A 22771-nucleotide genomic window follows, 5' to 3' on the forward strand; every position below is an offset into this window, starting at 1 on the left:
GCTGTCTCACTATTAAATCAACCAAAGAATTTATATGCATATAATACATAACCCATGGACACAGACAATAGTGTGGTGAAGGCCTGGGCCAGGGAGCGGGTGGGGAGTGGAAGGGGTTAATGAGGAAAAAAGGAGACAATCTGCAATATTTTCAACAATAAACATAATTTTTTTTTTTAATCAGAACTAGAAAAGCTTATGTAAAGAAAGCTAAAATTAAACCAATTTTGGAAAGGCTAAACAAAATGAGGCATACTAGTGGTACCCATTAAATCATTGGCAGAGAAAGGTCTTAATAAAAAGTCAAACTCAAAATTGCATGTGGCCCGGCCGGGCGTGGCTCAGTGGTTGAGCGTCAACCTAGGATCCAGGCAATCAGGGTTCAATGCCCAGTCAGGGCACATGCCCAGGCTGTGGGCTCGATCAATGACTCTCTTATCACTGATGTTTTTGTCTCTCTCTCTCCCTCTCCTTTCCTCTCTCTGTGAAATCAATAAAGATATATTAAAAAAAAAAAAAAAACCTGCATGTGAAGTTTTCTCATCAAAATCTCTTTCTGTATCACTTTACTGACAATAAAGCTATCTTATAAAATTGGAACATATATCTTTTGATAGTTTCTTAGCTCTGCTATCATGTATTTCAAATCCAAATAATTAAAATTGTCAAAACAAATCTTTCTCTCTCTCTGTCTCTCTGTCTCTCTGTCTCTCTGTCTCTCTCTCACACACACACACACACCCACACACACCCCACACAGGCTAGCGAGGTGGGGGGAAAAAGACTGTTTTGGCTTTCTCTTAGCCATCAATAAAACAGATCTGTAAAATTACTGAAATAGTCTAAGAAAACTTCCCTGAGGGCATAAAAGTAATGACCTGGGAGTAAAAGAAAAAAGTTTCTAATAGACGAGTTCGCTGTTAAAGAAAAAAAGAGTAAATGAAAGTAATTTATTCTCACTTTTAAAAATGAGAAACAAGCAAGAGTTATCAATGCAAATAATCAAATTAACATTTTACCAAAATCTACATGGGAGAAACTTCAAGTTGAAGACTTAAATTTGCTCAAAATAGTCAAAAGAAAAATTACTTATAAGTAACACACAATCCAACATCTTCAATAAAAGTGCAATTAGACCTACCTGACTGGAGCATTATGGTCCTTTAACTCTCATGATAATTATGTAAATGCAAGTGATGATGCTATTAGTATTTGAAAACTATTTGGTCCCTTAATTTAAAGTTAGGTTTGCACTAAAATTGTATACCCATTAAAGTGTACAGCAAAAGCTGCTTTAATATAGATAAAGGTAAATGTAAATAGAAAAACCATAAAATCTAAGTTAGGAAAGTGTAAACTAATGGGATTTTGGAGAATCCAAAGTTATTTGTTTAATTACTGAGCAATTTCTAATTCAAAATGTCTTCAGTACCTGTACAGTCCCTAAATTATCATCTGAAACTTATTACAAATTAAAATACTCTAGACCTTGGTAAATAATTCACTTCTGTTCCTTTTAGTTCAAATAAAAAGCAATAAAATTGGAGACATGAGTTGATTCTCTAAAGCTAACCCTTCCTTCTACCTTGGTTTAAATAAAAATCACACAATTGGTTTAGGAAAAAACTTTACAGTTGACCAATAAACCAATTTATTACCACACAAAAAATTATACACAGTAAGTGCTCCAGAACTGTGCCCAAACAACAGAAAATCAAAGTTCTCAAGGTTAGAACCATAAGTAAAAATATTCCATAATTCTAACCATAAAGTAGTAAAAAACATGCTGAATGGAAAGAAATTTGATATAAATTACTTACATCGTAAAATGAAGGTAGGATTTATGTACAGCAGCAGCTGATGACTGTTTCTTTGGTGATCCTGAGTGACAGCTGGTCTCAAAAATTGATAAAGCATTCTCGTCTTCACTATCATCCAAAATTAGGGTATCTATATCTGTTCAAAAACAAAAAATCACAAAGATTGAGATTTATAAAGTCATTTAAAAGTAGTGCTCTACAAAAGCTCTTAAGAAAAATTGGTTTAAAAATCAAATGACATTAATAAGTTATCTATCAAATAACACGGATTGAGCAGGCAAATTAACACACTGCAATGTTTTGAATAATTTACAGGTGAAATAATGTAATTCTTTCACCTTTACAGGCTGCGTAAGTGTTATAAGATATAATTTGGGAGATTTCATTGACTAACTACAAGAATGAAAAGAAATGGCACTCTCATAAAATACCCAACTACTTACTAAAAATCTCTAAGTTAATTTTGACCAAAACCAATACAGTTCATCTAAGATATTTGGTATAATAAATAGGGCACTTGACCCCCCACCCACCAAAAAAAAGCCAAGGGGGAATAAGGTATACTCTCTAAAATAAGATACTAAATTGTGCTGGCAGATGTAGATTTTAGTAGCTTTTAAAAACTAAATATTTAGTACAACTAATACTGTAAAAGTTAACCTGAAAAATAAGTATCTTTTGAGTGATAATTTCATACACAAGGAAAGGATACTTGTCTAAGAAAAATATTAAAGACCAAAACAAACCAGAATAATATATCTAAATTAACTAAAAAACAATTCTTAATAATCAAATAAAATTTGGTTTCTCTTCTTCACTGGTATATAAAGAAAATTTTGAATTAAAGTACACTCTATACTTATGAAAAAAAGTGTAAGAAAACACAGATGCTGTAACAATTTTTCAAATGGCAATAGAGAGCTATCATAATCTCTCAGAGGGGAATGTAAGAGTTTTATGATTTTGAAAAGGGAATGTGAGTTTTTTAAAAATGTGAGGAGCCCCGGCCAGTGTGGCTCAGTTGGTTGGGCATCATCCCATGCACTGAAAGGTTGCTGGTTCGATTCCCAGTCAGGGCACATGCCCAGGTTGCAGCTCAATCCCTGGTAGGAGGTGTACAGGAGGCAGCCACTAGATGTTACTCTCTCACACTGATGTTTCTCTCTCTCTCCCTCTTCCTTCTTCTTCCTCTAAAAATCAATAAATATATATTTTTTAAGTTAAAAAAACTGGAAGAAAAAGTACATATCCTCAGTTATGAAAGTCAGAGATAAGAAATGTATGCTTTATGGCAGAGTAACTGGCTCAAACATAATAAAATATTTATTCCCTTCCATATCTAATTTAAAAATTGAGTAATCCATGTGATATTTCATTAGAATCCATCCCTAAAAAATTGTTTCTGAAAAATAGATTTAGAACAGCAAAATTCAATGAATATTGATGGTTTTTACTACATATATTTTCAATGTTAATATAATTCATTGAACAGTTTTCTATTTGGTACAAACCCCTTGCTAAATCAGGTACTAGGAACTGGGGAAATGAAGGTAATTAAAACACATTACTTTCTCTTCAAACTTCATGGGCCTTACTCTGATTAGCTTATGAACCTAATGTTTTCCTATAAATGAATGCATTTTTAAAGGAAGGACTTTCTGGTTTTCTATGTTTGTTTTTAACCCTCGCCCAAGGACATTTTTTTCCATTGCTTTTCAGAGAGAGTGGAAGGGGGAGAGAGCGACATCTACGTGAGAGAGATACATCACCTGGTTGCCTCCTGCACGCGCCCCAACTGGAGCCGGGGACCACGCCTGCAACCAAAGTACATGCCCCTGGCCAGAATCAAACCCGGACCCTTCAGGCCACAGGCTGACGCTCTAACCACTGAGCCAAACCAGCTAGGGTGTTAACTTCCTGTTTTTATTTCAGGTCCAAACTACAATCTTGAAGCTAGAATTCATGACCTTTTATAACCAGGTTCTAATTTACTTCCTCACTAAAAATGTATACTCTATTAGCACAGCAAACTGCAGACTGCCCTACCATAACAACAAAATACATTTGATGAGTAGAATCCAGAGGGGCTTTATAGCACCATAGCTAAGAGCATGGGCTCTGGAGTCAGGGTCCCTGGGCTTGAGTAAGCTCTAGAACTTACTGAGTTACCCTATATAAGTGAATACTTACCCCACAGGATTATTATGAGGATTAATAAACGACAATTTATTAAGTGCTTTATAATAATAAATGTAAGCCATCATTATTATAGTCAGCTTCTCAAAAGACTGTAACACTCCTACATTAAGACAGTGAGAATGTCCTAAGAGCAAATAACCAAACATTCATTCGTGTGTTTTTGCTAGGCAACATGCCAGGCCTAGAATACACAGTTGTGAATGAAAAAGGTATATTTTCTATATTCATGGAAAATATAAAAAAGTTACACACAAATAAGCTTATGAGGAAACTCAAAATTTAATTATGCCTGTACTTATTTCCTTTTAACAATACGAAAAAATAATTATAGTACCTTCTTTCTTGTCACTCTGGCTAATTTCAGCATGAGGAAACACTTTTTGCAAGACTGCTAGGATGTTGTTGAAGCTTCTTTCTAGCAGTGGCCTTATGATGGGGGATAGTGCATGTCCCGAAGACATGACAGCACGCTGGGAAGCAGGCACAATATTCTGCATTGCATGATAAAAATCTTGGGCGCTGAGCACTATTGAGGAAACATCTAGCTGCAGTTTATGACTGCTAGCATAGATCTGGGGGTAACGCCTCCGCAGGGCAATCAGGGCGGCTTCCGTGCACAGGGCCTTGATATCAGCTCCACAATACCCTAATGCACAAAGGAAAAGGACAGCACAGGTAAGTTCACTCCTCCAAGTACCAACTATGTTTTGCAAATATACACAGCTTTACCTAAGGAAACAATACAAAATCAAAAATTATTTGTAATTTTATCAGCAAAATGAAATTTGACCATTTAAAATGACCTAATAAAATTGTTTACTCATTAAGACTAAAAATGTTTTGAATATGTAAATTAACAAACATATGAACTAATAATATTAAAGTAAGTCATGTATTTTGTGCCAATACCACTGATTATAATGTACAACTTTTCTTCAGAAAAGGTTTTAAAAAAATAATAGTTTCATCTCAGTCTTTCATCAATATTCCCAATCATTAGTTTAGTCTTTACGACATTACTTACCTATAAATTTTTCCAATATTACTAATTTCCAAACACATATAATGGAGCAGTACAAAGCTGTATGTAAGAAGAAACTTCAAAAACAGAGCTATTCTACTACCAACTCTGAGTGCAACTCACAAGCAGGTTAATATCTAATTATCCCAAAAGTTATATTTTAAAGTTGTGATCATCTCTAATAGTTCCAAAGGTATTAAAGAGAATAAGAATCCATTAATTTTTCACATTAACTTCATATATTTTAAAATTACATATTATATATATATATATATACATCTGTGTGTGTGTGTGTGTGTGTGTGTATTATATATAAGCTTAAAATGACTGATAATCTAATTCTGAGGGCTATATCAATAAGGGTTTTATCGGTTACCCATATTTAAATTATTGTAACAGTTAAACAACAGATAAAGCCCCCCCCCCCGTGCTTTTAAGTCATTTCATTCATTTGAGCAACAAATAATACAAAAATACATGAACTGCTAGGTCTTTACCACAAAAATAAAGAAACACAAACTAACCATGTTGCTTTTTTGTATCAGCAATTAAACTTGCATTTGGCCACCTTTATCAATTACACCAGCAGGGGGAACCACTCGAACTAGTTATAGAACATTAGACCCTAAGCTCTTCAAAGAGTGGTATCAGGTTTATCTATCTTTTTATACCTCTCAATGGTTTCACTGAACACTTAAATCCTGAAATAAAAATGGTGATTAGATAGGAAAACCATGAGAAGAGAAGAAATGGTCCTAGACTAACTGGTGGAAAAAAACATTAAGGGAAAAACCCATATAAATCAAACCGCAAGTAATTCACACATCTACAGTAAACTATATCTCTATTATTAGTAGGGCAAATAATCCTGTTAATCAAGTCCTACAAATAACAGAAAAAAAATCCTCTTTACCCTGCTCTCTTTTTTCCATAGCACTCACCATCTAATTATTTACCTATTATCTTTATTTCCACCTTCCCCAACTAGAATGTGAGCTCCGTGAGAGTAAAGGTATTTGTTTTGATCACTAAGGATTCTCAAATACAGAGAACGATGCCTGGCCTGGCATTCAGTAGAATATCCAATAAATATTTCTTGAGTAAAAGAATGAATGAAAAGAGAAGAGTAACTCCAAGGTTGCACAGTTTGGGAAAGTAAAACTGTGAGATTACTCTGTACTACCAAAGTGGATAAGTTACATCTATTGAGCTTTTCTTTTTTTCTAAGAAATCTAAACAATTTTATTATTAGAACAACTTAATCACTGTGTAACAATTTCAATGAGGATTCTGAAAAAAACAGAAAATATTGCATTCCTAAAGAAATATTTGCTCAGAGTTAGGGGGAAACTTAATATGACCTGTGAGAATTTAATTCCGAAAACTATAAACAGATTAAGGATTAACACTGCCACATGACAGCAATCAATCTCCCAAATAATTCTGCAGAATAACAAAATTTACCATTACTTTCTCATTTTATTTTCTATTTCTTAGTAAATAACCCTGAAAAAAAAAAGTATTTTCCTGTGCCATACATTTCTGTTAAATTAGTTCAACAAAATAACTGCAGAACACCAGCTCAGTTATAAATACTTAATGAAATAAGCCATTTCAGAGGAAGTAAAGAATAAACTTCCATCTTCAAACAATATAAACAACTACTTTTCTTTTTCTTCTTAGAAAGTATATGCACAGGGAAGGGGGGGGCAGGTTGGATAAAAGAAAGTGAAGAAAGTAGCCAAAGAACATATATACATAGCCCATGGACACAGACAACAGAGTGTTGAGGCCAGGGGAGGGGTGGCGGGGGCTGGATGGAGGTAGACAAAAGTGGTGTCGGGGGATGCAGGGGGGGGGGCACCACACTTGATATTTGTAATAGTGTCAACAAAAAAATTTTAAAAAGCATATACACAGTTAGTGAAATTACTATATATGATCCTAATTTTGGAGGCAAAACATAAGTTAAAAAAAGATTTTAAAAATCTCAGAAACAATGCAAAACAAAAAAAGCCACTAAAAGGTATTTTATGTAGTAAATGTTGCCCATAACATTTATGCTTGACATAATAATGTTATTAATTTACATAACAGCAATGTAATGTTCATTCTTAATTTATTAAAGATAACTTAAGCTTATCAATGATAATAGATCCTATTTAAATAAGTAAATTTTCACAGTACTATCATAAACAATAGACTATAAAAGATAGGATTTATCTTCTTACATTTGCTTATGAATGAGAATTTAAATTCATTTTTATCTGTCATGCTCAACCCTGACTACTCATCTGAATAAACAATGAAACTGAAACAAAAACAGATTCCCAACAAACAGTAAATCAGAACCTCTCGTGGTTTAATATTAATGTATATTTTGAGAAAGCTTTACAAGTGATTCTTATATACAAAAAAATTAAGAACTACTGAACTAATAATATACTTCCTTTATGAGACTCTAAAACAGAATTAAAAGTACATCAAAATTATGGCTAAATAGGTTACATTTCAGGTGACCACAATTAAGAGCATATTTTTTCACTCTTAAGAGTTTTCTAGTTTAGAAAAATAGATGATATAATCATTCTAAAAATACTGAAAATATACTATAGCCTTTTGAAAGTTAAAAGTTGATGTTAAGGGGATAATATCAACATCCTTTTCATATGAATTCTATAACCATACTAATTCTATCATTACAATTCTAATGTTCCAAAGAACCCAAATATCTAGATATCAAAGAAAAAGTATTTTTGAATACTTTTTATTCAAAAACATTAAGATGGAAATTTGTCTGAAACACTGAAAATATAAGCTATTCAAAGAAGTTATAGACTAGAAATAGGCAATAATAAAATTTTAAAGGTTATTTCCTAAGTATAACATCAAACAAGATAGACGCCTCAATGATACACTTTCATTGTTTTGGCCCTCTCAGTGAAAATAAATAGAGAAACATGAATAGGTTCAAGTTCCTCATTAACCTTAAGCTCTTACTATTTGTGCACATGTTCTGCATAAAAAATTATTTGAATACTACTTTAAAATCACACCTATTCTTCATGCAAACACCTCCAAGTACTTGGGAATTTATTTCAAGGTAAAAGTTACCAAATCCATAACCTCTAACAAGAGGTCAGCTATTTTTGCAGTTGTTCATCAAGACTGGACACTCTTTGTTAAGTATGAACTGAACCTATAGTTATTAAAACATGTTTGGGATACATAAAGTGGTAAGTTGATAATGAATTTAAACTATATTACTATTTCATTCCTGTTTGAAGATCTGCATTTGATTTTTTTTTTTAATGTCAACTGGTTTCACATTAAAATGTCACAACCAAAAACATAATAAAAAATTATAATAGACTTATATGTCTTTCTCCAAGAAGAAAATGATGTATATATAAGCAGATTCTAAACCACCACCACCACCACCACCCCACCCCTTAAAAAGGCAAGAGAAGTTTTTCAGTCCTGTAAGAAATTATCTTAAAATTTTAACTTCAGAAACTGACTAAAAGCTAAAATAAATCACTTGAAAAAATGATACGTAGTGGTCTTTGGAAATGAAAAAGGAAACTAAGATTCTAACATTTAGGATGAAGAATTAGAGTATATAATATTTCACATGGTAGATAGGGTAATAGAAAGTAATTTTAAAATACCTATGTTTTAGGGAGTTTCCAAAATTATTTGAAGACTTCTGCTTATTTCAGTTAAGGATCATTCTGTGACAAATTCACAGAAGAATCTACAAAGATTCCCCAGTCTGATCTGCACTCTAATACAGTATCATAAATATAGCAGGAAATAAGAGAGGTCAAAGTTCAAAATGGGAAAAGACTGGATTCTGCACCAAATACCACCCTCTCCCTTTATAAAGCAGCACAGGGCTTTGCAAAGGTCAAGCCAAATGTACATGAAATGGGTTTGGCGCATGCTCTCTGATACCAGGCAAAGCTTAAACTGGAGTAGTGCTGGAGAGATTTACGTTTTCTCCTCACCAGAAGATGTCGAGGTCTTTGAGGTTCAAAAGCTGAGAGATGCTGCTTCGGAGATGGAGGTCCCTGTGGATGAAGAGGATAATTCGGATGTAGCTAACTGAACGGACTAATGTTCTATTTAAGTTTTAATTATCTGATGGTGGATCACAATGGTGTTTTTTTAACTAAGTGATTTTTTTTTTGGTTTTGGTAACTTTAAAGTTTTCCCAAGTAGGGTGTTGATTGTTAGTGGACTTATTTTGGGGATTTCTTCATAATGCTTTAAAAGTTCATGGAGATCTTTTAATTTATATTTTTTGAGGAAATTAGAGGAAAATAGACAAAAGATGGAAAAAGAATGAAGAAAAATATCTATGTGTATACTTGATTGCTTAAATAAGTATTCATTTTTATTTCAGACCTGATTAGAGCCAAAACCCCTGAATTCCATCTCCTATGTTTGTTCATGTTTTTACATAGAATACTCTCAACCACATCCTTTTAGGATAGTAGTGTTCATTCACTCTGAGGGGAGATTTTCCACTCTGTGAATAACTTAACATTAAATTGGAAAGTTTTATATTTGGGGAAATACTAGCAGATACCATTAGTATGTTCTTTGAAGACTCCTCTCACTCAACTTCATGAAGATGAGTCCATCATGTAATCTGTAAAGTGAAAGACTGCACAGTCCTGCCTTTGACATGAACCTTTATCTCTCAAGTTTATGCTTACTTTTCTTAGTAAAATTTCTGAAAGGGGACAATTCCTAAAAGGAAACACTGTAACATTATGGAAATCCAGCACTCAATGAAAGGAATATTACTATTGAGCTTTTGTTAGTCAATCATCATCTAATGGCAGCTAAAATCCTGATTTAGAAGTGTTCAAACTTCAAGTGCAATGTTTAAAATATTTTTACATTTAAAGGTAGAGCCATCTATTACACAAAGACGTAACTATACTCATTCACATTCCAAACATACGGGGAAAGGAAGTCTGAGCAGAACAAACAATGATAATCAAAGAATTCTAACAGTAGCACTCACCAACACATTTTTCAGCCAATTCACCTAAAAAAGCATCTGACAATTTTGGATTCCAGTCCCTGGTATGAATCTGTAATATGTGTTTTCTTGCCTAAAAGGAAAAACAGAGGTAAATAAAATATATCAACCCCTCAAATGCATTTGCTGGAACAAATTTATGGACCAACCATACACCAAAAAAAGTAAATGTTTCTTTTTAAAGAATTTAAACACCTTGGCAGCCATATCAACTCTGATTCCCATAATAACCATGACATGCGTAGTACAGGTCTTGCCTCTGTTTCACAAACTAAGACATTTATATTCAGAGAGGTGAGGGAACTTGACTAGTGGCACATGTGACTACATGAATGACCTAGGACTAGATTTCAAAACTAAATTTCACTTTTCCATCACATCATTTTTACCATTTGAAAGCATATGAACAAGAAACTTTAATGTGTTACAATAATCAGAACTTTTAGACAAACTTTAGATTTAGATTTCACAGAACCTTTGGTTCTATCATATGCATAAAGTATTCTGACTAACGCTGAGCAAAATGACAAGTAATTTAAAACTTTAAAAAAGTTTGAAGTCAGCCCTGGCCTGTGTGGCTCAATTGGTTGGAGTATCGTCACATAAGCAGAAAGGTTACGGGCTGGATTCCCAGTCAGGGTACATACCCAGGTTTCGAGTTCAATCCCCCGGTCGGGGCACATACAAGAATCAATCAATGAATGCATAAATAAGTGGAACAACAAATTGATATTTCTTTCACTCTCTCTCCCTTCCTTCCTTCCTCTCTCTCTCTCTAAAATAAATAAATAATAATTAAATACTACAGCTACATTTCTGTCACCATCTGATTTAATTTAGCAACACTGTTATATCACACCCTCCTCACTGCACTTTCTTCACTTGGCTTCCAGAATCCCTCTCTCCTAGTTTTCCTCTTACCTTACTGACTGCTCCTTAAGACAAAAGACTTGGTGCTCTCAACTAGTCTCATAACCTTAAATATTATCTAAAGAAAAAGGGTAAACAGTGAGTCCAGGTCATTTCCACCAACTGAGACCAGAAAAATGACCTTAAGTTTAGGTCTCAGAGAGCAGCTTCCTTAAAACATAGTTTAAATTAATGTGGAAAACTATGCTCCAGATCCAGGCTGTACAATACAGTAAGCCACTAGCTATATGATGCTATTTTATTTAAATTTTTTAATTAAATAAAATTTAAAATTCAGTTCCTTAGTTACACTAATGACATTTCAAGCGCCCAACAGCCACATGTGGCTTGTGGCTATCATACTGGACACTGCTCAATGGACAATGCAAACAAAGAACATTTTCATCATCACAGACAACTGAATTGGACAATGCTGCTCTAGACCTTGTTTACTGTTAAATCTCTTGTTAGTACTGATTGGCATATAGACCCTGAGGCCTACATGACCAGGACAAGATAGAAGACAATTGGGAAATCAAGTAACGGCTTTCCTGTACTGAAATGACTACTGGCTGTGTCTCTTAGAACTAAGCACATTCTGCATATATTGGTAGAGCCTAAAAGATATGCTTGGACTGTTGTAAGGTATCTCAGACAACACAGGTGGTGTTCCCCCATGCTGAAGCAGAGAGCACCCACTTCAGCTTTGTCTCCTACAAGTAAGCGCACCTCTGTGCAGTGGTACAGTCTTGGAAGCTGCCCTTGGATAACGAAAATGTTACTGTATATGCTGTTTCCTATCCTGGCAAAGCTATGCAAACCTGGTGCCAAATTAAAGCCTACAAACTGGATGGTCAACCCAAACATGAGACAACTACTAGTGGCTGTGTGAACTGACATCAAATTGAGGTATTAACTGCTCTATGCAGTGGAGACATTCCCTTCATTTCCCTATAGTCTTCTTAACTGCCCTAACAACTAAGTCTTGCATATCTATATATATAAACCAAGCATTTTATATAGAAATCTGAAATCAAAGCCATATAACAATGTATGTATCTACATATACTCATATATGTATCTTCTCTGCTTTCTTTAGTTTATATTTGTATGGCTGTGTTATAAATATTCCAGTTAGACTTATTTGATATGTTAAATTACATGGGAAGCATTGCCAAATATAGTATCTTCTCTTCATACATCTCTCCCTCTCAAACTTAAGTTCCCAGTGAAGAAACAGTCAATGATTAAACTAGTCAAACCATTCCTAACAATAAAAATTTCAAGTAGAATTAGGAAAAAATAACTTTGTATAATATATTACACAACATTTTATATATTCAATGACTATACACTGCTCTGTTTAATTACACATTCTTTCAAAAACTACACTATAATGAATAACATATGCTGCTTTTAATTAAATATGATAGTATGGTCATTTCTGTGAAAATTTGCATATTGATGTGGAGAAAGGGGAACCCTGGTATACTGCTCGTGGGAATGCAGGCTGGTACAGCCACTATGGAAAACAGTATGGAGGCGCCTCAAAAACTTAAAAATGGAATTGCCTTTTGACTCAGTAATACCACTTCTAGGAATACATCCTAAGAATCCTAAAACGCTAATCAGAAAGGATGTATGCACCCCTATATTCATAGCAGCGTGAATTACAATAGCTAAGATCTGGAAACAGCCCAAGTGCCCATCAGTAGCTGAGTGGGTAAAAAGCTGTGGGACATTTACACCATGGAATACTATGCAGCTGAAAAGAAGGAGGATCTCGTACCCTTTGGAACAGTATAGAGGGACCTGGAGAAAATTATGCTAACAGAAATAAGCCAGGCAGAGAAAGACAAATATCACATGATCTCACTTATATGAAATCTAAACACAATAATCTCATGAACAAAACAGATTCAGTGACACAGAAGCAAGGAACAGACTGATGAATCTCAGAAGGAAGGTGGGGGTGGGGAAGATGGGGAGAGATTAACCCATGGACACAGACAATAGTGTGGTGGAGGCCTGGGGCAGGGAGTGGGTGCTGGGTGGAAGGGGCCAGTGCTGGGTGGAAGGGGCGGGTGCTAGGTGGAAGGGGTCAATGGGGAAAAAGGGGACATCTGTAATATTTTGAACAACAAAAATTAAAAAGGGTAAAAAAAAAAAAAGAAAATTTGCATATTAGGCTCTTATTCATAAACCCACCAATATGCTACAAATGTCACTTTTATGGGAACGGAGCTACTTTGCTAACTAGAAGCCTGTAACCTGTCATACAAGATAATTACTCAAACTGGAGAACTAAAAGAAAAGAGTAAGCAAGCATCTATAGTAACCTAGTCAAGGGTTTTCCTCTTACTTCCTAAAAATCATAAACTTTCTGATAACTGTTAATAGAAAAAGACTAAATTATTTAATAATTATGAGGTTTTTTAAAGAATTAACCATGATAACCCATAAGCACAAAATCTTAAAAATGAAAATTCATAAAATACCTCTCCAAAGTACATATGTTTCATAATTAAATCACAAATAAATCTTAATAGGTTGAAAACAGAAACTCTTACCTTTTGATCAGGCAAGTTGAAAAGAAATTCTCTGTCAAAACGACCAGGTCTCCTGAGAGCAGGATCTATAGAATCAAGTCTGTTTGTAGCACCAATAACAACAATTTCACCCCTGTTGTCTAATCCATCCATAAGAGCAAGGAGGGTTGACACTATGGAGCTGTAACAAATTTTTCAGACAAAATTAAAAATTGAAAAAAATGGAAGAAAAATTGTAAAAACTGCTGCTTATACTAAGGTGTATCAGTCTTAAAATGCAAATAAAACTATAGCATGGTTACCTTAATGCAAAATCAAGAAATATACAGAAATCATTTTCAAAAGTACTCAAACAATACATTAATAGACACCTAAAACACAGCAGCAACAACAACAAAGATAAAAATGGGCTGCATCAAAATTAAAAGTTTTTCTGCTTCAAAGGGGCACTATCAAGAAAGTGAAAAGGCAACCTAAAGAACAGGAGAAAATATTTACAAATTATATATTTAATAAGGGTTTAGGGTCCAGAATATATAAAGAACAATTACACTCAACAATAAAAAGAAAATAACCTAATTTAAAAACAGTCAAAAGATTTAAATAGACATTTCTCTATAGACGATATACAAAGGGCCCATCATTAGTCATTAACGATATCCAAATCAAAACCAAATGAGACACTGGCCCTGGCTGGGTACCTCAGCTGGTTAGGGCATAGTCCCCATACGCAGGTTTGATCCCAGTCAGCGGTCAGGACACATACAAGAAGCAACCAATGAATGTATAAATAAACAACAAATCACTGTTTCTCTTTCTCTCTCTCTCTGTCTCTCTCTCCCCCTCTCCCCTCTCTCTCAAATCAATAAATTAAAATGTTTTAAAAAACACTTTAAAATCACTAGTATGTTTATAATAAAAAAGGATAGATAGTAACAAGGGTAGATGAGAATGTGGAGAAATTAGAATACTCAGACACTGCTTGTAAAATGCTGTGCCTCTTTGGAAAATAGTCCAACAGTTCGTTCATCTACAAAACACAGAGTCACCATATGATCCAGCAATGTCCACAAAAAACTTGTACACAAGAGTTTATAGTAGCTTTATTCATAACAGCCAAAAAGTCGAAGCAGCTAATGTCCATCAACTGGATAAATGGACAAATAAAATGTGGCATATCTATACAATAAAATATTTGTTAATAAAAATAAATGAAGTACTGATACATGCTACAACATGGATGAACCTTGAAAACACGGGGCTAACTGAAAAAAGCCATCTACAAAAGTCCACAAATTGTATGATTCTATTTATATGAAAAGTCTAAAGTGGGCTTATCTATACCAACTCCAAGTATGTTAGTGGTTGCCTAGGGCTTGGTGAGGGATAAGAGGGAGGTTGGAGAGTGACGACTAAAGGATATAAGGTTTCTTTCTGCGGAGATGAAAATGTTCAATAACTGGTTGTGGTAATGGTTACACAACTCTGTAAATATACTGGAAGCCACTGAATCATACAATTTAAATGAGTAAACTCTATATGGGAACATATCTGAATCATACAGTTTATTTTATTTTATTTTATTTGAATCATACAGTTTAAATGAGTGGACTGTGTATGTATCTCAATAAAGGTATTTTTTAAAAAAAGAAAAATACATCAGTCTTTTGAGAGCAATCTTGTCTGCCAATTTATATTATGTTTAGAGTTCCTATAGAATTACATTTGTATTATTGTTATGCTTTTAGATATTTTCTTTAGAATGGCTACCATTTTAACTAAGTTCAACTCAAAATCATTTTAGATTTTTAAACTATGACTTTAAACACTACTGAATAGAAATGTTTCATGTCTAATTATAAGGTAAACCATAGTTCTAGTAACAATGGTCTTCTTAGTGTTTTCCAGCTGTTCTCACTTCTATTCTTACTGCTAACAGCCTAAAATAACTTCTCCAATATGCTCAACATGTTAAAGAAATCGTTCTTGCTCCTAAATAAACTGTTCTACCTGTGTTTCCCAGATTTATAAATGAGACCAAAATGCTAGAGAGCCAGTATACACGCATAGGGAGGATTTGTGCTTATTCTTATCTATTGAATAACTGAAAATTAATGCTATAAGGGCCTCACTCAAGATATAAGGAGTAAGAAATAAGCATCCTTAAGCATAAGTTCATATTTAACCTCAAACTCTTCCTTATATATTCCAATCACAGGGAGACATTTCAAATGTTTGTTAGGATTTTTTTAAGATTTTTTAACTGATTTTTAGAGAGAAAGGAAGGGAGAGGGAGAGAGAGACACATCGGGATTTGAGAGCAGTTTCAATCGGATGCCTCCTGCATGCCCCCTACTGGGGATCAAGCCCGAAACCCAGGCATGTGCCCTGACTGGGAATCAAACAGGCAAACTTGGTGCATGGACAACACTCAACCAACTGAGCCACAACTCCGCTCTTGTAGTGCAAAAGCTGTGACATATAATGGAAAAAGGAATAAACACAGCTGTGTTCCAATAAAACATCATTTACAAAAACAGGCAGGAGGCTAGATTTGGCCCACAGGTCGTGAGTGGTTTGCTGACCCCTGTTCTAACTGAAAAAAGTCTTCCTTAAGGAAAGAGATGACATTTTATAAGCTTCACAGCACTCATTCAAGGGCTAAGGATAAATACTATGTCAATGAGTAAAAAGACTCTAACATAATCAGATTAGAAAAAATTACCTGTGAATCTGATCTTGTCTGCTAGAGCGAACTGGAGCTAATCCATCTATTTCATCAAAAAATATTATAGAAGGTCTCATCAAATATGCCTAAGTATAAAAAGAAAAAAAGTTATATATTGTATTACTTTCAATTTTTTATATTTAATTGCTGGGTTTTCTTAACAGCTAATATATAAGCAAATGACATAACATGCAGCAGATAAGAAAAAGTACATAGTAAAAAGGAAATCTCCTTACCACCCATTTTCCAACCACAACATCTACTCCCAGTAGGCACCTCTGTTTTCAGTTTTATCTTTGATACATATAATTTACACAGTACACAAAAATGTCTTTTTATTTTTTATTTAAATATATCTTTATTGATTTCAGAGAGAGAAAAGGAGAGGGAGAGAGAGAGAGAGAAAAACATCAATGATGAGAGAATCATTGATTGGCTGCTTCCTGCACGCCCCCAACTGGGGATAGAGCCCACAACCTGGGCATGTGCCCTGACCGGGAATCAAACCCTCATCGCCTGGTTCCTAGGTCAACACTCAATCGCTGAGCCATGCCCGGCCAGGCGAAAAATGTCTTTTTAAACACACTATTTTTGTTTTATTTCATGCATTTAAGTCACTGAACAATGTCAGCTTTTCCAAGTTAATTCTTCCTTCATCCACCAATGTTATTTTATATTAATATATTTCAATTATTAGTAAATTATCTTGAAGCTTAGGATATTCCTCTTTCTAGATCCATTATCTAAACATAACAATTTTTAATACTAATAACTAAAAGCAATATTTGAAGTGCTTTACTAATTACAAAGGACCGAGACACACAACTCAATAATGGGTGTTTGACAAATGCTTGTTGAAAGCATTGTTCTTATTTCATGTGAATTTCCTTAGACACAACGAAATATAAGTTCATTGCTGAATATGAATGACTTCATTCACTAGCTCAAACAATCCAAAGTGAACTTATATGAGGACTATTTTTTATAAATATTAGGAAATGATATTTTTAAGTAACTATTATACATAAGTAGTAAAGATAGCCTACATAATATTCACTCATCTTATTCTTTATTTTAATAAATTTTATTGATTTTTAGAAAGAGGAAGGGAGAAAGAGAAACACTGATGCAAGAGAGAAACATCAATCAGTAGCCTCCCACACACACCCCAACCAGAGATCAAACCCCGCAACCCAAGCATGTGCCTCAACTGGAATCGAACCCACCACCCCTCAGTGAACGGGACAACACTCCAACCAACCGAACCACAGCGGTCAGGGCTCACCTCATTCTTTTAAAAGCATTCATTTATTACTGAATTCTTCCAGTACCATATTTACAACTGATGAAAATAAATAATATACTGTTTTGTGCGATTTCATGTTAAACTTTTTATGCTTGTTCTATTTCCTCAATTAGATTACAATCTAATGATAAATATACTATAACCAGGTTTTCCAGAAGCACCTAACATGGTATTATGTGCCTAGTAGCCACCTCAATAAATGTGTTGTGAATCATTTTAAACTAGTACTAGTAAAACTGCTATTAAATATCTCAAAGGCATTCAAATTCACATTACTGATCCTAAACTTAACATACTGATTGGAAAATATATCTCCTCAGGATTAGTTTGTATTTACAGGCTAAGTGCATAAAATATGCTAATGAAAATATTCTCATATTAGCTCATTTCATTTACCTGATCAAAAAGAAGCCTAAGTTGCCGTTCTGATTCACCAACCCACTTGCTCAGACAGTCTGCTCCTTTTCGCATAAAAAAAGCCACCTTTTTGTCTCCTTGACTGCACTCGTTAGCTAATGCCCTGGCAACCAAGGTTTTACCTGTGCCAGGAGGGCCATAAAACAAACAGCCCCTAGAGGAATAAAAAAATAAAAGTAAATTAATGTTATCACCACCACTGATAACTAATATAAAAGGATACATCTCCCATACAACTTTGTATTAATATACATTATAATTATTAGACATTAATAAAGCTTTTGTAGTACACAGATAAATATTTCTCTTTGCTAAAAGTCCTCATGGACAGTCTCAAAGCACCAAGCTTTAGTACGAAAAAAAAAAAAAAAAAATTAAATCAGAGGAGAGAGTAATCTGGAAAGATATATCAAAATTTTAAATGTGTTTTTCCTGTGACCCAGGAATTTTACATCTTAGAATGTATCATATAGAAATACTCAGAAGAATGTTATTTAAAAATGTTTAAATGGATGCTCAACAGAGCAGATTCTAATTGTGAGAAACTAAAAACAATTAAATGTTATTTATTAATAAGGGACAGATACACTGTAATAGCTATAACACACTAATGTGGTATCAAAATAATCAGTTGTACATTATTCATATGGAAGGTGTCTAGAATATATTATAGAATAAAAAACAAAGTTATGTAAGAGTATTATTGAACAATCTCATTTTTATTAAATGTTTATACGTGCATAATATAGGCAAAACAAATTTACTATATACATGTATGTAAAAGAAACCTGTAAAGAATATACAAAACTGTTCATCCCTAAAGAGTAGAATTACTTTCTGCTTATGACACTTTCTCTTTATAAAACTCTGTTTTGTTTAAGTTTCTCCCAAGGCTATACTAAAAGTAATAATTATTTTTAAAATTCAATTTACACCATATAAAAACAAATAAATTGCTATTATGATTTTTTAAAGACACTGTAGAACTTATAAGCTAACTTTTTAAACCACTCAAATAGAAGATAACTTTTTTTTTTATCTTTATCGTTCAAAATATTATAGATGTCCCCTGAAGACGGCTCTTTAATAGAAGATTTTCTACATCCTTAAACACATGGAAAATAAATTAGAACCAAATCTGAATAAAAAGTACCTCCCACTAAATGAAAAGGAACAGTTAGCAGTTTAAATCCAACAGTGTATAAATGTACATCTTTAGTCTGCCCAATTTCCTTTAACATAATTTCTTAGCCTTTTCTAATGTTTAACTAGCTAACCACCTCATAATCAAACACAATGAAAATGATCATAAAAATAAGTTATCAAGCTTACCATTTCAAAAATACCCCATCATTAAGTCAAAGAAACACTTCATTGAAATTGTACTTCCAAAAATAAACAACATAGAGCATCAAACTCAATGCTATTAGAAAGCCAAATCAAGGAAAATCTATTTGAGCAATCCACTTATATATTAAAGACCTGATCTTGTGCCTGACCTTTAAATGCTGAAATGTAAACTTCAAGAACACAGTATCACAGCCTTAGGACACTAAAAAACAAAATTTCTTTCCTAATTCTCATTGCTAGAACACATCGAATAAATACATATGAAATACTTATATTTATAATCATTTACTAATTGAAATTTGATAAAGTTAACAGTAATAACAATACTTACCTTGGAGGCTGAATTTTAAACTTTTCAAAAATTTCTGGATATAATAGTGGGAATACTACCATTTCCTTTAGTGCATGAATGTGATGGCTCAATCCACCTATGCTATCAAACCGTACCTTGGAAAGAAGGGGGAAAGTTTAACAGAAAATGATTTTAACTGTTTATAGAATTTTTTAAATATATGAGATAGTTTTATGATTCAGAAATACATGTCTCAGCAGTAACTGTTGAACATAAAGTTCAAAAAAGTCACACTTTTGAAATAAGTGTAGAAAAATAAAATTGGCAGTAAAACTCAAGTATACATTTCAGTACAGCCAAATAAAGCTTTCATTCTTTAATCTCCTAATAACTAAGACCAATATTAATGCCCAGTCTAACACTTTAATGGCTGTCTATAGGAGACATTATGTTGTATGTACATGCTAATAATTTAAATGCCTTTCAAAATATCATCACATGCATTCTCAGCAGGGGCAACATCGCTCCCAAGGGGGCAAAAATTGGTCCAGGAGTAGGGTAAATAACAACTTTGCTATTACAATGGTTTGTGACCCTCCAAAACTCAGCTTTACTTGACAAAAATCTTAATCTTTAATACAAATTTATCTAGAGAAAAAGAAATTTAATTTTTGTCCTTAGGGTACAACAATGAAAAACAGTTTGAGAAACACCTATCTATCACAAGACATAACAGAAATCATTCCTCCCATCCCTAACAGTTTAAATATCTGAAACAGTTTGTAAATTAAAAAACTGTATAGAAGAAAGCGCTTGAAGAAAATACTGCCAAAATGTTAACAGTGATCACCTCTGACCATTGGGTCCTGGAAGATTTCTTTCCCTGCTTTTTTATTCTGTTATGGTACTTGAAATGCTTTACAATGAACATATTACTATAATAGACAAGAGTTAAGTAATTTAGAAAAACAAATACAAAGTCCAAATAAAATACACTCTAAAAATAGCTAAATTTTCTTGCATATAATATCAAACTTCAAAGAAATGTTACTCTAATTTAAATTGGCAGAGATGCCTAAAATTAACTAGATTCAAGAGAGTAAGGTGCTGGTAAACCAAATAAGCAAAGACCATTCAGTAAAGTCCTCTGAGAATGTGAACTATTAGACATGAAATTCTGAAATGTTCTAGGTCCTCACTAATAAAAATAAAGATTTTCCCCTGTGCTGTCAGATTGGAGGTAGCTAACATTTCATTTTCAAATACATACACAACTCCATTGGACAACTTAAGTCTGTCACATGCAAATCAGTTAAATTATGTTGACTAGAAAGGTTTATGGGACCAAAGAAAATATAATCAAATACATTCTTGGTTATGCAATAATCTTATTCCCAAGTATCCTCCCAAAAAAGGTTCTATTGCCCAGCCAGGTGTGGCTCAGCAGCTGAGCATCAACCTAGGATCCAGGAGATTGGGGTTCGATTCCCGGTCAGGGCACATGCCCGGGTTGCAGGCTGCAGCCCATCAATGACTCTCTCATCGTTGATGTTTCTATCTCTCTCTCTCTCTCTCTCTCCCTCTCCCTTCCTCTCTCTGAAATCAATGAAGATATATTTTTTTAAAAAAGAAAAAAAAAAGACTCTACTAACAGTAAGAATCTACCATGTCTTCTAAGTCTTATCTCTCTTTTCATGCCATATACTTTCCCAGGTGCCATTATCCATTTTCCATAGTAACGTCAACTATCTTTATAGGGGTGACCCATATCTGAAGTTCTATCCCAGATTTTCTCCTTAATGCCAAAACTAAATAATCAATTTCCTACAAGTTACTTCAGTTTGTGATGTGCCACAAATACCTAAGCATGTCTGTAACTAAATCATCTTCACACCTCAAATACATATTCCTTCTATTATGCTCCCAACTCAGAGAATGAAACCATCCATTATCCCACCCAGTCACTTAAACCAGAAACCTGGGCAAAATATTCAACTTGTTTCTCTCCCTCACTCCCCAAAAGCAATTAATTCATCAAATTCCATCATTACCATCGTTACCGTACTTTCTTTCTACCATGATCATTACTCCAGATTACTAGATTACAACTATATCTGAATCAGTCTCCCTAATGCCAGCCTTGCTGCCCCCTCAAATTCATCAACTACATCAGAGACAGAGTGATCTGTCTGAAATGCAAATCTGATCATGAAACCTAAGCAGCAGTTTCAACAATACCCCATTGCTTTATCAGGGTTTACGGGGCTCAGCCTCATTCCCTAACCATTTTTCACTATACACTCCAGCAACACTGAAATGGGAGAAAAAAAGGAAAAACTTGAGTAAACATCATATGTGACCAGCGTGCTAGGTTCCAAAATATATACATTAAATCACTAATAATGGTGATACCTAGATTTTCCACTTTCATTGTGTGTTGCTTTAGAAATAAGAAATGATCTTTAAAAAAAAGGTACTTCTAGAAAAACATTTACAAAACTTACTGATTTATCAATGTTCATTGGATCAACATCAGCCAAGCTTGCACCCACTTTGACACGTTCTCGAAGAATACCACTAGCTAAATCTTCTGTTCTTAAATTCATAGGCAAACATCTGAAATTCATAAAAATTCAAGTTTCACATTTTTAATGTCAAAATAAGTTTAAATCTTTAACACATTTTCACCTTTCTCCTATTTAGCATAAATCAGAAAATAACACCAAAAGATTCCATATTTTTGAACTACTTTTTCTAAATTGTTTTCAACAGACCAAAAATAAATTTCACCAGATAAGGCAAACAAGGTCAATAATCTATTTGTCTAAAAAGGCCAATCCATTCCAACTTAGAAACTTAACCTATCTGATATTCTGTATTATACAAGTATAAAACAAAATTATAGGTTCACTATATATGTACTATAACATATGGCATTAAATGAACTCAAGCTTTAATACAATAGTTAAATGCATCCTCAGATATTATGTGAATATGTCTACTCAACTCAGTTCACATGACTGAAGAAATTTCTTTCCCTTTTATTCAAAGGAAACCAAGTTTAGACCACATTTTGGGAACTAAGCTTAATCTTTTGTGTAGCTACCTTAAAAAAGATCTTTAG

At 33.7% G+C, this 22771-nt stretch overlaps 1 protein-coding gene across 4 annotated transcripts in view; it reads right to left on the bottom strand.

Moving 5' to 3' along the window:
- ATAD2B (ATPase family AAA domain containing 2B) overlaps positions 1 to 22771 on the bottom strand; it is a 101152-nt gene that overhangs the window by 45806 nt on the left and 32575 nt on the right. For all 4 annotated transcript variants that reach the window (XM_087823388.1, XM_087823387.1, XM_087823386.1 and 1 more), the window contains 8 exons: positions 22152 to 22263; positions 19687 to 19802; positions 17985 to 18159; positions 16280 to 16368; positions 13576 to 13735; positions 10079 to 10169; positions 4354 to 4665; positions 1821 to 1956 (listed from right to left, as the gene is read on the bottom strand). In XM_087823388.1, the coding sequence (XP_087679514.1) occupies positions 1821 to 1956; positions 4354 to 4665; positions 10079 to 10169; positions 13576 to 13735; positions 16280 to 16368; positions 17985 to 18159; positions 19687 to 19802; positions 22152 to 22263 (1191 nt within the window). The remainder of the gene's footprint in view (positions 1 to 1820; positions 1957 to 4353; positions 4666 to 10078; positions 10170 to 13575; positions 13736 to 16279; positions 16369 to 17984; positions 18160 to 19686; positions 19803 to 22151; positions 22264 to 22771) is intronic.

The sequence above is a fragment of the Miniopterus natalensis genome, chromosome 13 (assembly GCF_054644295.1).
Source record: "Miniopterus natalensis isolate mMinNat1 chromosome 13, mMinNat1.hap1, whole genome shotgun sequence".
In the NCBI taxonomy this organism is placed as follows: Eukaryota; Metazoa; Chordata; class Mammalia; order Chiroptera; family Miniopteridae; genus Miniopterus; species Miniopterus natalensis.